We start from the raw sequence: 12,724 nt of genomic DNA, 5'->3' as shown, positions 1-12,724 counted from the left end.
AAACTAAAAAATAAAAGTAAACTGTACAGCTGGTGTTCACGAGATGAGCCCAAGTTCCTCACCCACCAGGATGGCAGAAAAACAGGTAAGACAGGGATGGGAGCAAAAACAGACAGAGCAAGAAACTGGGGACCACTATGTTCAGCAGACTACAGGTAGCAGAGGCTCTAAAGAGAGGGTGACGGGCACCTGGCTGGCTCAGTCAGTAGAGCATCCAGCTCTTAATCTCAGGGTCATGAGTTTGAGCCCCACCAATAGGTGCAGAGATTAATTTTAAAAAGGGGTTGGGGTAGGGAGGTTGAAGCTGCAGCCCAGAGCCTGCTGAATCTGGGCTTTCCGTGGGGAAATATGTAGAAGTTCCTCATCAAGTGAAGAGTAGCAAAGGCTAGAAACCTCCATCCTTGTCACCAATCAACACAGCAAGGGATACCCAGCCCCCCACACCCCCGCTCTGAATTATCTGGCAACACTGAGTAAGCCCAACTACTGAGTCCTACCATGCTGGCTTGCTGGAAAGAACACTGATCAAAGAGTCTGAAGATGGGAAGTCCATTCCTGAGAATATACTACTTTTTCATCTAATAAATACTTCTTGAGTATCTACTATGTCAGACTTGCACTAGGGACCTATAATAAAACCATGAATATATCACTAATTCGCTGTCAAACATTAGACAAGTCATTATCCCTTCTGAGTCTTAGCATACTTATACACAGGTAGAAGATAACCTCCGTCACAGAATTGTTTTGAGTATTAGATGTGGTCTGAAAAGTCTACTGCACAACTTTGCAAATGCAAAGGCAATGTTTTTAACTAGATCTTAACTACAAAGCTTAGCAAAATGCAAGGATAGTGTCCACTAAATGTCAAGGACAACTCCCTCTGCCACAGTCTAGACAGAAACCCAGCAGATTTCTACCGCTAAATTCTGTGGTGGAGATTGCGACGGAGGAACAGAAATTTGGCACATTCTCTCCAAACCCGTCTCGAAATCTTCACCATAGTTATTGCTGTGAGTGGGCTCATCACTGAGAACTCAAATGTGAACCTCTAAAATGAGCCCTTGAATGCAATGAAACTTCTTAAAGAATAGACTTTAAGGGGCACCTCGGTGGCTAAGTTGGTTAAGCGACCATCTTCAACTCAGGTCATTATTCCGGAGAGCCAGGATCAAGTCCCGCATCAGGCTCCCAGATCTACAGGGAGTCTGCTTCTTCCTGACCTTCTCCCCTCACATGCTCTCTCTCTTCCTCAAATAAATAAATAAATAAATAAATACTTTTAAAAAAAAAAAAAAAGGAAAGAACAGACTTTAAAACGTTTTGGATTTGGGGCACCTGGGTGGCTCAGGTCATTATCCCAGGGTCCTAGGATCAAGCCCCATGTCGGGCTCTCTGCTCAGTGGGGAGCCTGCTTCCTTCTCTCTCTGCCTGCCTCTCTGCCTACTTGTCATCTCTGTCTGTCAAATAAATAAAAATTAAAAATCTTTTTAAAATAAATAAATTAAATTAAATGTTTTGGATTAGACGAACCTTTCCAGACATTGAGCTAGTGTCCCAGCCCCTGGTCCTTCAACTGTTTGGAAACATTTGTTGGCTATTAAGCCTGTTGTTTCCTAATCTTTCTGTTTAGTGGGATAAACACATCAAAACCGAAAGCTTTCCGCTCTGACAAGACTCTGATTACTGGTCTGCAGAATCCTCCATAATTTTTATGATTTGTTGGCCAGAAGAGGAAGAATGGTGGACTACAAATAGTAGTGTGGCCCAAGAGGGAGTCAGGCATCCTGAACTTGATTCCACTGCAGAGTGGCTCTGGAAACTTGATGATAGACCTCAATTACCTCAGCCAGAAAACAGAGGAATTAGATCAGCTCAGTGATACATGAACTCTTCCATGGAAGAGCAGTGTTCCTCAAGATGTTAATGACAGTTCCTCACAAAAGGGGCTCTGAGGTCAAATACAAATAGGAAAGTTGGTGTACTCCATCTCCCCCCAACACACTGCTCTGCCGAGTCCTATGCACACTAGGGCTCTAAGAAGTCAGCAGTAAAGAAATGTGCTTTTGGGACGCCTGGGTGGCTCAGTTGGTTAAGCAGCTGCCTTCGGCTCAGGTCATGATCCCAGCGTCCTGGGATCGAGTCCCACATCGGGCTCCTTGCTCAGCGGGGAGCCTGCTTCTCCCTCTGCCTCTGCCTGCCATTCTGTCTGCCTATGCTCACTCTCTCCCCCCCGCCTCTCTGATTTAAAAAAAAAAAAAAAAAAAAAAAGAAATGTGCTTTTGCCTTTTTTGGTCTGACTTCTCCCAGCTTATTAACATCTCCTCTAAGACAGACACACAAGGACAGACCTCTGGTATCTCTATCCACTCTAACCCACTATGGTTTGTATCAGAGGTACTTAGCCAGTATGCCCCAGCACCCCTGCTTCCCACTAATTCAGTTCTCTTTCTTAACCCAGTAAGGCACTTAAATAAAACCTTGGTTAATAGAAATGTATGACATATAGCTCATTTTGCTATAAAAAGAGTACTAATTTTCAAAAACTCAGAATACAAGAACTTAAAACACTGAGATGGAAAACCTGCAGTAACTGAGGTTCTAATACTTGTTCTATACACTCTTGGCATTTTTTCATTCATTACACCATTTAATCCTTAGATAACCGTAAGACATAAATACTGTTATCCTATTACAGAGAAGGAAATGGAAGACTAGAGAGGCTAAGTAACCTGCCTGGTTATGCAGCTAGCAAATGGTGAGCACCAGATTTCAAACCCAGCACTACTGGTCTCTCAAGTCTTCATTCTGTTTAGTGACTATCAGTCACAAACCTTCCCTGGTCTCAACTATCAAGTGGGAATGGTAATCCTTGCACTGCTTCCCTCACAGAGCTTCTCTAAGCCTCAAAGGCAGTAACATGCATGAAAGAGCTCTGTAATGTATAAAGACATGAATCTGAGGGGCACTTGAAACACTGTGAATAAATGTTGGTATTTCCCTCTGTGATTTGTAAGGTACCTGAGGTTATTCTATGCTTTCCATCATGGAAGTCAACTGTCCTAATCCCAGTCGCTCACCACCCCACAGTGCTCCTTAGAATTTTCCAGTTAAGATTTTGGATAATGAAATAATAATGATAATAAAATTTAAAAATAAAAAATAAATCAAGACTTCAGATAAATAAGAAACATGTTATTTCTCAGTAATGACTACGATTTAGTGTTTGTCAAAGTCACATCAAGCAGCACATCTGCTTAAGGAGTCAGTAGTAAAGGCAGCAGCGTAGGTAGGAGCCTGGTAGGAGGCCTATGGACAGAGGAGATGCCAGAATAGCTGTGGGACAAGACTCCTTTACCTCATTTTAGAACATTCTGGGGGAAAAATAGGTCCAAAGGGTCATTTGGAACAGCAGGTCCTAGAAGCTTTTGTATGAAATATATCCAGGAGACCAAGTATGTGTGTGTATGGGAGAGGGAGGTGGTGGGGTGAAGGAAGATGGGAGCTTCACTTTGGGCTGGCCTGCTTCACTTTGTTCTGGGATAGAAAACTACCTTGGGCAGGGGCCTAGGGACACATGCAGCTGTATACGGATGTATGGCTCTCAACGCATCCTCTAGTCCTGCCTGGGATCACACCCTCATGATCCACATTGCTATGACCATCTGCTCCCTCCAGCTTCTGGTGGACTAAGGCCAAAACCAATAGCAAAGCATTCTTGGCACTGGGCCCTGGCTGGGGACAGAGAAATAAATAATAGACGTCCCTGCTCTTAAGGAAAGCACTGGACCAAGATGTTTTGAGCCTAACCAGAGGCTCCCCTATATAGTAAAGTCTCTGGCTCATGGGGTATATTCAAGAATTACATGAAATTAATGGGGCACCTGGGTGGCTCAGTTGTTAAGCATCTGCCTTCAATTCAGGTCATGATCCCGGGGTTCTAGGATCAAGCCCCACATCGGGCTCCCTGCTAGGCGGGAAGCCTGCTTCTCCCTCTCCCACTTTACCTGCTTGTGTTCCCACTCTTGCTGTCTCTGTCAAACAAGTAAATAAAAACCTTTAAAAAAAAGAAAAGAAAAGAACTGTATGAAATCAATCAAAGGAGCTTACCTTTTATAATTTAAGAGTATCTGTTTGGTGTCAGGAACCCTGGATTCCAGTCCTTGTGAACTCTTTACTTCTGTGGCCTTCAGTTTACCCATCCATACAGCAGGCTCTATCTACCCCCTAAGATGGTATGTGTAGCTAATTAGATAATAGTTGGGACAAGGTCTGTAAATGACATGACACGGAACAGCAGAAACCGACACTGGGAAATAAGGTCTTAAAAATTCAGAGCCCAATCTGGGAAAGACTTGAAATAAGCTCCCTTTCTTTCTCCCCAACCAACTTAGCCTGCCTTTCTCAGAGATGTTCTTTGCATTTCTTGTGATGGAAAAGGGAAATGTGCTGCACAAATAGGGGATGGAAAGGTTGCCATCTTTCTACTTTCCAAAGTTTATTCAGATTTACTGTAATAATTATTAATATTCATAATTCATAATCCTAGATTTTGTTAAAAGCTGTGAAACCATGAACAGGCCTTAATATCTGTTTTAGTTTCCTCATCTGTAAATCAGGGGGAAGTTTCCAAAGTGATGATTATAGTTAAGATTAATTAATTACAGGTGGAAAAGTATTTTGTAACCCACAAACTGCCACACAAATGCCAGTTATTACAAGGCTGTCTTCCCATCAGCTCATGAGCCACACAGAACAGTGGTTATCACCGCTTGAGAGGTGAGATAATCAAAGCCCAGAGAAATACTGACAGTAACACATTCAGCTCTACTCCAGCTTCCGGCAGCAGAATAAATTCTTTTCATTTATTATAATAATATTGTATTATTATAATAAATCCCTTTGATTTATTAAAGGAGTTGTTTATTAGTCTGTCTGCCTCATTAAACTGACATATCTCTGAGACAGGGGACTACAACCATCTTACGCACTTTCATATTTCAATGGTCAGCATGGCACACGTAAAAGATGTTAAATGTTGCCTTAAAGATGACCAACACTGGTAGCAGAAACACGTCCAGAACACAGGATGCCTAATCTAGGGATCTTATAACCAAAGAGAAAGTGGCCTAAACCTCACAGATTTGACTCAACAACTCCTCTCGTCTTCAATTCTCCCATTCTAGCAAGACTCAACTTTCCATTCCTGGAGAGTCTTTGGGCCTTTGTATGTGCTGGTCTCCCAGGTTTAAAATACTCTTCATCTGCTTCTTTGCTGAGCTAATTCCCAGTCACCCCTCAGATTTGGAGGCCTTTCTAATCTAATTCTGGGTCAGGTTTTCCTCCTGTGATTCTTTTGTTTATCACAGAATCCTGGCACACAGATGTGTCAAAAATATCTCCTCAAAGTAAATACTGGAATGAATCTAATACTGGCTCTAGAAATTCAAAGGTGATGCAGGGAAAGCTTCCTGGCCTGGAAGTCAGGAAACCTAACTGACTCTTAATTCTAGCTCTACCACTACTGTGTTCAGTGATCTTGAACAAGCCCCAGTCCTTCTTTTGATGATCCATAAGTAAGCTATTATTATCTATTAATCATCTCGAAAGGTCCTTTCAACACCGACAGCATACCAGCCTTAGACTCATGCTAAATCCTAGGTGTGAGGAAATTTGGAGGCCAACTGTGTGCTCCATAATACGGGAAGCCCAACATCCCCACTCCACAAGCAGACTTCACTGTCAGCAGCCTCCAGCCCGTTGGTTTACTTAATTCCTCCTGATGAAGTGCCAAGAATAAATCGTAGGTAAGCAGCAGAGCATTTTAATGAGTCCAAAGTCTAATGAATCTTTTCCTTCCTGTGTCAATTAGAATTTCAAAGCTAGGATCCCCAAGGACCAATTTATTGGGAACAGAGAGAAGCCTTTTTGTTCATCAGCTGCCACCTGAGCTACCTGCCCTGGTCCTCTCTCTGCTCTGTAACAATCCTGCTCACTCAGCTATACCGCCTGGGGAGTCAGAGACTAGCCTAAGAGGCTCCTTCTTGCCCGACATTTCTGGGGCCGGAATCTGAGGAAGGAAAGGAGGGATACAGGGCATTTCTGGGGGGCACGTGGGGATGGGGAGGTGGTCAGAGAATCAGAGCCACCCTAGACTTTAATGCCACCGCCTAAAGACACTGGTCTTCACAGAGCTAACTGCAACAGATCAACTGGCCATTTGCTCAGTATCGGGTATTGTGTGATGTGACACCTATCTACCTAAGTATTCTGAGTCCTCACACTACCAAAACTGTTATCAATTGCACTATTTTACAGACAGGAAAACTGAGACTCTGAAGGTAAAGTAAGAATTAGAGTAAAAAACACAATTAGCAATTGGCAGACAGGGATCTGAACTCATATCTATGTGACTCCAGAGACTGGGCTCTTTCTATCAAACCACAGCAACCTTTTCCAGGGGGAAAAGTCAGGGGCTGATGTCATGAATGGCAGAAATGAGTCTGTGGGCACCCACAGCCATGCTAGGATACTTGCCACCAATACACTGTCTTTTGCCTAGGCACAAGCAACGGTGGCTAGGCATTGCCAGTCCTCTCAATGAAACTGGCAATCCCCTTATCCTCAGAACATAATCCAAGCAGAGTCACCACCACCAAGGCTCCTACTCTAGAAATCTTTTGATTTATTTGATTTGAGAGGAGCTGACAATCCTTGATCTAATGGCTCCCAGGCACCCAGTTCTCTGCCTCCCCATCTGGTCTTCTTCAAGTCATATAGGGCCAGCCCAGTTACTACTGCTCCATCATCAACATATTTTCCAAGGTGAGCAGGTAAGCATGTCAGGTTTCCAAATGGTTACACGGAGGAAATCTTAGAGCTCTTGTGAAAGAAATATTTAAGAGTGAGGTCAAGAGTCTTATCCAAGTTTACACAGATAGAAAACAGCGACACCAAAACACAGGCATACACTGAATCTTAACCTGACCATCTATCAATACACACAAAAGAATACAAATAGAAAAAAATGAGATTAGTGCTTTCTACTTTTTTTTTTTTTTTACTTTGAGAGAATTATAGATTCATGTACTATAATTATTTTTTAAAAGTACTTAGGACAGTGCCTGGCACACAGAAAACCCCTGAGTGTTAGCTATTAGGTAACAGAAAAAAGGGAGAGCATACAGGATGCACCATAGAGGAAGAGTAAGTTTCTCTTTATAGGATCCTTGAGGGGTACACATATAATACCGTAAATAATCTTTCTAATGACTCCATTAAGCAGGTATTAACATCCCCATTTTATAGATAAGAAAATTGCTCTCAAGAGTCAAGTAACTAGACAAACCATAAGTGACTCTTAATCTCACAAAACAAACTGAGGGTTGCTGGGAGGAGGGGGTTTGGGAGAAGGGGGTGGGATTATGGACATTGGGGAGGGTATGTGCTTTGGTGAGTGCTGTGAAGTGTGTAAACCTGGTGATTCACAGACCTGTACCCCTGGGGATAAAAATATATGTTTATAAAAAATAAAAAATTAATTAAAAAAAAAAAGAGTCAAGTAACTTATCCAAGATTACTCTGTCCCAGTGTGTGCTGGGATTCAAATCCATATATACCCAGCTCCAAACCCTATGCTCTTTCCACATTACTTCTCTGGAGATAAGACTAGGGCTGGACTTCAAAGACAAGCCTGGATAAAGACTGAAGGATAAGAGCAGGCTGCTTGCTTATTCAAGCATGGGGATATCATGAACATGGGTGCAGAATTTAGCAACATGCTATCTTTGCAAAGTGTGGTAGTTCAAAGACACTGGCCAGAACAGTAAATTCACATGACAAAGACCAAATAAAAAAGCTAAGGTAAGGGCACACAGCAGAAAGCCATTAAATGCTAGCTGCTCTTGCCAACTACATGGGTCACAACCTGATTCCCCTTTGCTCGACACTAAGAAAGGGAGGCAGCATGCAGAAAATAAAAAGCCAGGGACTGAGTGGCAAAGGAAATCAAGCTCTGCCACTAACCAGATAGGGGGTCTTAGGCAAATCATCTGTCTTCTCTGGGTTTCTAATATCAGGGGGTTGAAATAAAAAAGTGGGGGCACCAGGGTGGCTCAGTTAGTTAAGCCTCTGCCTTCGGCTCAGGTCATGATCTCAGGGTCCTGGGATCGAGCCCCGCATCAGGCTCTCTGCTTTCCCTTCTGCCTACCTCTCTGCCTACTTGTGATCGCTGTCAAACAAACAAATAAATAAATCTCTTTTAAAAAGTGTCCAAGGATATTTGATTTGATTTCCAGGAATCATGCTATTAACATGCTATTACCATGTCATGTGCGCAAAGGTGGGCCTGGGAAATGCTTACTATGTGATAAAGAAAAGTAGCCTGAAATGAAACACCACAATGGTGTGACAAGAACCTCAGGCATAAAAGGAGAGAAAGAGAACTGAGTGAGGGAAGGGAGAAGGAAGGGATTAAATGAGATCCAAATTAATCTTGGGTCAAAACCAGAAGAAAGCAGGGAGGCAAAGGCAGGAAAGCTGAACCAGGATGGGAGCAACCCTGGCCTTGCAGATAACTTGCTGTATGGCCTTGGCTACTGATTAGTCAGCCTCATTTTCTCACTGGACAAATGCAGGCCCTGTATGTTCTGGCCTCAGGTGTTCTCTCTCCAGCCTGATGATCTGCTTCTTTCCCCTTCAGGGTGCTGCTCCAGCCATACTGTGTGTCTTCCAGTTTTTCTACAAACATGCTCTTACCTTGGGGACTTTTCACTTGCTCTTCTATCAGCTAAAAATGATCTTCCTCAAAAAAAGGTTCCTGGCCATTTTCTAACCCTTTACTCCTGCTTATCTTTCTTCATAATGAGAGACTAACTAATGATTTACTCATTTTCTGTCTCCCCCACTACGACAAGTTCTATGAAGGCAATGCATTTTGTTCACTTGTTCACTACTATATATATCCCAGCTCCAAGAGTATCATCAGGCATCTGATGAATAGAGAACTGAATGGATGGATGAACCACTGGTCCTGAAAGTCCAATTCTAGCATGCAATGATTAACATATGGGCCTGTGAACTGGAGAACATCTCAGAAGTTCAAACCCAAGTAAGCTTAGGTCTAATCTGTCCTTCTGGGTCCATTTTTTTAACATTCACTTTGCCTCAGTGGATCTTCACAAATTATCTCCAAATGTAATACACACACAGTTATATACACAGTTATTATATACATGCACAAATAGACAAATGCATTATCACCTAATTCAAAGATAATTATCACATGCTATGTATGAAACACTACACACACACACACACACACACACACACTTCCTTAAATGGAATGTCAGATTTCACGCAGTTTAGCCAATTTACTGTTAACTTTAACCCTAACCACACTCCATTCCTGAAATCCTCTAATCTGGCTATACTGGACCATTTACCCTCTCTTACCCTTCTCTGAGACATACACCTAAGTTTCTGTGTCTTTGTCCTCAATGTCTCATTGCTTAGAAGCTGCAGACGCCCCTAAACAATTACCAATATTTCTTTCACAACTGTCAAAGACCTCATCTTTGAAGTCCTTCTGCGAAACCTCCATTGATCTCTCAGGCAGTTAGCGTCCTCCCTCTCCATCTGCCCAAAGCTCTTACTGCACAGTAAGAGCTCCACAAGTATATGCTTCCATTACAGTGATCGTCACTATAGTCTATTTACCTTACCTGCCTGTCCTCTTTAATCAATTATGGGCTCCAAAGACCCTGACCATGCATCTGCCTTCTCCTGAGGACCTGTATGCTTGTGCCTGCCAAAAATGTTTATCAAACTGGGTGTTTACATGGCACCACAACTAAAAACACTTTCAAACTTTCTTCGGTAGACTCTATCAGGCTTCCTTCACGCTGTCCAAAAGTTGGTTTCCTTAAGATTTCTACTCACTAGTATGAACTCCTTTGGAACAACTGAGGAAGAGGGGGATAGAGAAGAGGCTGTAAAGAAAGAAAGAAAGTCTTTGCAGAGCTCTGAATGACATTCTAAGGAGATTGGATGAGGTTAGACTTCAGAGGCAAAGACTGGAAGTGGGGAGAGGAGTTAACTGACAATTAAAATAGTCCCAGTGAAAGAGGACTAAGATTTCGCCTTGGTTGTTAACAATGAGAAGATGGGCAACATGCTCAGAGACAAAACCACATAATGAAAGCAGTTACTTACTTTACCCAAATAGAACTCAGTGTTCAAAACTTCCTCCAGATGGACTACATAACCTCTTTGCATCCAAGACGGCCCTGAGGGAAACCAGAAGCAAGGTAAGAGCCTCCTTGACCAGAGGAAGAAGCAAATCTAGGATCTGCAAAGGCCAAGCTCCGAGCCAGTGAGTAGAATTTTAGGAGAGAGTTCAAGATCTTGCTGATGGCTGCTACCAGAAGCTTCAGCAAGGAAGTAGGGTCTGTGCCCTGAGCAGAAAGGTGCCTTCCTGGGTTGGGACAGCTCTAGCTAGCTTTAATACAAGAGGCTCTGGTAATTTTCAGTGGTGGTACGTTAAGGAAAATTATCCAAAACTTAGAAACAAGGCAAAAAGATGACTGTGTGACCTTTTAAAGTCCTGTCAGAACATTTTTTATTTTTATTTTTTAAAGATTTTATTTATTTATTCAACAGGCAGAGATTACAAGTAAGAGGAGAGGCTGGCAGAGAGAGAGAGGAGAAAACAGGCTCCCTGCTGAGCAGAGAGCCTGATGCAGGGGCTCGATCCCAGGACCTGAGATCATGACCTGACCCGAAGACAGAGGCTTAACCCACTGAGCCACCCAGGCGCCCCAGTACATTTTTTAATATACATCTCAGAGTCATCTAATGCTCATCTGATACTTTTGGAGAATGGAATTTTGTTTGACTTAACATTCAACAAATGGTTAGAGCCCAAATGTTTGAAACTGCAAAGTTAGAGGTTAAGATGTACAAAACAGAGAAGGTGCACTTCTAAGCAGAGAAGGTAATGCCGAACTTTACCTTTTCATTAGAACATTAATCAATTTTGAATCTAATTTAGCAATCTAATTTCAGCAATCCTTTTTTCCACCAACACGAAATCCCGTTTCTCAGCTATTCTCCTTCTAGTTTCCATACTCATGAAGTTAAACAAAACTTGACACAAGCTCACCATATGTATGAAAATTATACCCTGACAAAGTACAAACACACATAGGTCTGCCTATCTCACAAGAGATGGAAGGAGGCACAAGAAGCCTGACATCCAGGTATAGCTTGTTAGTCAAGTGGAACAGGTGGTCACTTATGAAATAACATAAAGCTCAGTAGAAAGGACACCAAGCTGAGAGTCAGGAGACCTGCTAATTCACTGTGTGACCCTGGGCATATTACTTACTGCCCCTTACTGGGCCTCAATTTCACAATTATAAAGGGTTTCTCTGTAAACTTGATGTCTGTTAAGGACTCTTCTCACTCTGACATCTTAAAAGTCCATCATTTTATGGCAAATGATCCTGGGGAAAATGCAGAGCCAAAAATATATCCTCTTACCCTACTCCTAAAAAATATATCATTAGAAGGAAGTCTCATTAAAAAGCCCTAGCAGCTGAGTAGCAGCAGGTGAGGAAGGGCACAAATAGCAAAGGGCTGAGAAAAGGGCAGAGACTTAAGGTCTGCACCTTTAGCAACTGAAGACTGGGTAGGACCCAAGGCCAGGGACAGAACCCTTTCAGGAAGGGCTCAGACTCATTGACCTTATCAAGACTAAGGATTTGGATTCTAGCTACTGGCTCTGTGACATTAAGGCAGGTGCCTTCAGTTTCCTCACAGTAAGATCTCTACAAATCAAGTGCTTTGTAACTGAAAAGCCAGTAGAGATTGGAGGACTTATTAGAACAATCTTATTCCTAAATCTCTCATGTGTATGTCTCTTCTCCTGCCAGGTCCCCTGAAGGAGGCCTATCAAACTTGAGATGTACAGACCCTCTTTCTTCCTTCCCTGCATGTCCAAGCTGCTATTACAAATGCTTGAAATATTGCCCTCATTCAATTCTGAAAATGAGAAGTACATCTTTATGAGGGATTTAGTGTCCCACGTTGAGGATAGAAACTTGGTCTCTTGCTTAGTGCTTGTATCTCTGGGCCACACACCTGGGTCCTGGAGGCAGGCAAAGAAACTCATGGGAAAATGGCACTGAAGGCATGGAAGATATTCCCATTATGCTAACGCCACTCCTGAATAGTCTGAATAGTCCTGAATAAACTACCCTCGGGGAGGGCTGACGCTAGAGAGGCAGTATGGTACTCAGGGAAAAGCTTACAGTGGGATCTATGGGGTTAGGAGGACCGGAGTTCAAACCCAGCTCTTTCACAGACTAGGTATGTGACCTCGAGCAAATTCATGTACTTCTGAGCCTCAGCCTTTCCCTCTGGAGCTATTAGTAACTTAAGAATTACAAAGACTAAGGGAGATAATCACAGTATCTGGCACATAGTAGGCACCTCAATAAATGTTACTTCCATCAAGAGGGAAAGGGCAAATAGCAAGACAACTGAATGTGATTCACATGACAAGTAGGGAGGACTTGGGGACAAACCCCAGAGTAAGCAGCAGATCAGAGCTGGAAGTTCCGAATGGGAATGGGCTGATTTGGAGAGTCTCGTGTGCTATTCTAAGAGCATCTGGATCCTGTACCAGCCAAAGCAAATCAAAGAGAAGTGCTTATAGAGCGCT

The 12,724-nt window shown here is 42.8% G+C and overlaps 1 protein-coding gene across 14 annotated transcripts in view; it reads right to left on the bottom strand.

Moving 5' to 3' along the window:
- Positions 1 to 12,724, bottom strand: part of RALY (RALY heterogeneous nuclear ribonucleoprotein) — an 81,668-nt gene that overhangs the window by 25,220 nt on the left and 43,724 nt on the right. For 4 of the 14 annotated variants that reach the window (XM_082746059.1, XM_082746067.1, XM_082746066.1 and 1 more), the window contains exon 3: positions 10,213 to 10,286. The exons of the other annotated variants lie outside the window; for them this stretch is intronic. In XM_082746059.1, coding sequence (XP_082602185.1) covers positions 10,213 to 10,275 — 63 coding nt within the window. In that variant the 5' untranslated portion in view covers positions 10,276 to 10,286. The remainder of the gene's footprint in view (positions 1 to 10,212; positions 10,287 to 12,724) is intronic. 14 annotated transcript variants of the gene reach the window in all.

The sequence above is a fragment of the Mustela nivalis genome (assembly GCF_964662115.1).
Source record: "Mustela nivalis genome assembly, chromosome: 8".
In the NCBI taxonomy this organism is placed as follows: domain Eukaryota; kingdom Metazoa; phylum Chordata; class Mammalia; order Carnivora; family Mustelidae; genus Mustela; species Mustela nivalis.
Note: the sequence above shows the minus strand (reverse complement) of the source record. Positions and strands in the feature narration are given on the sequence as shown.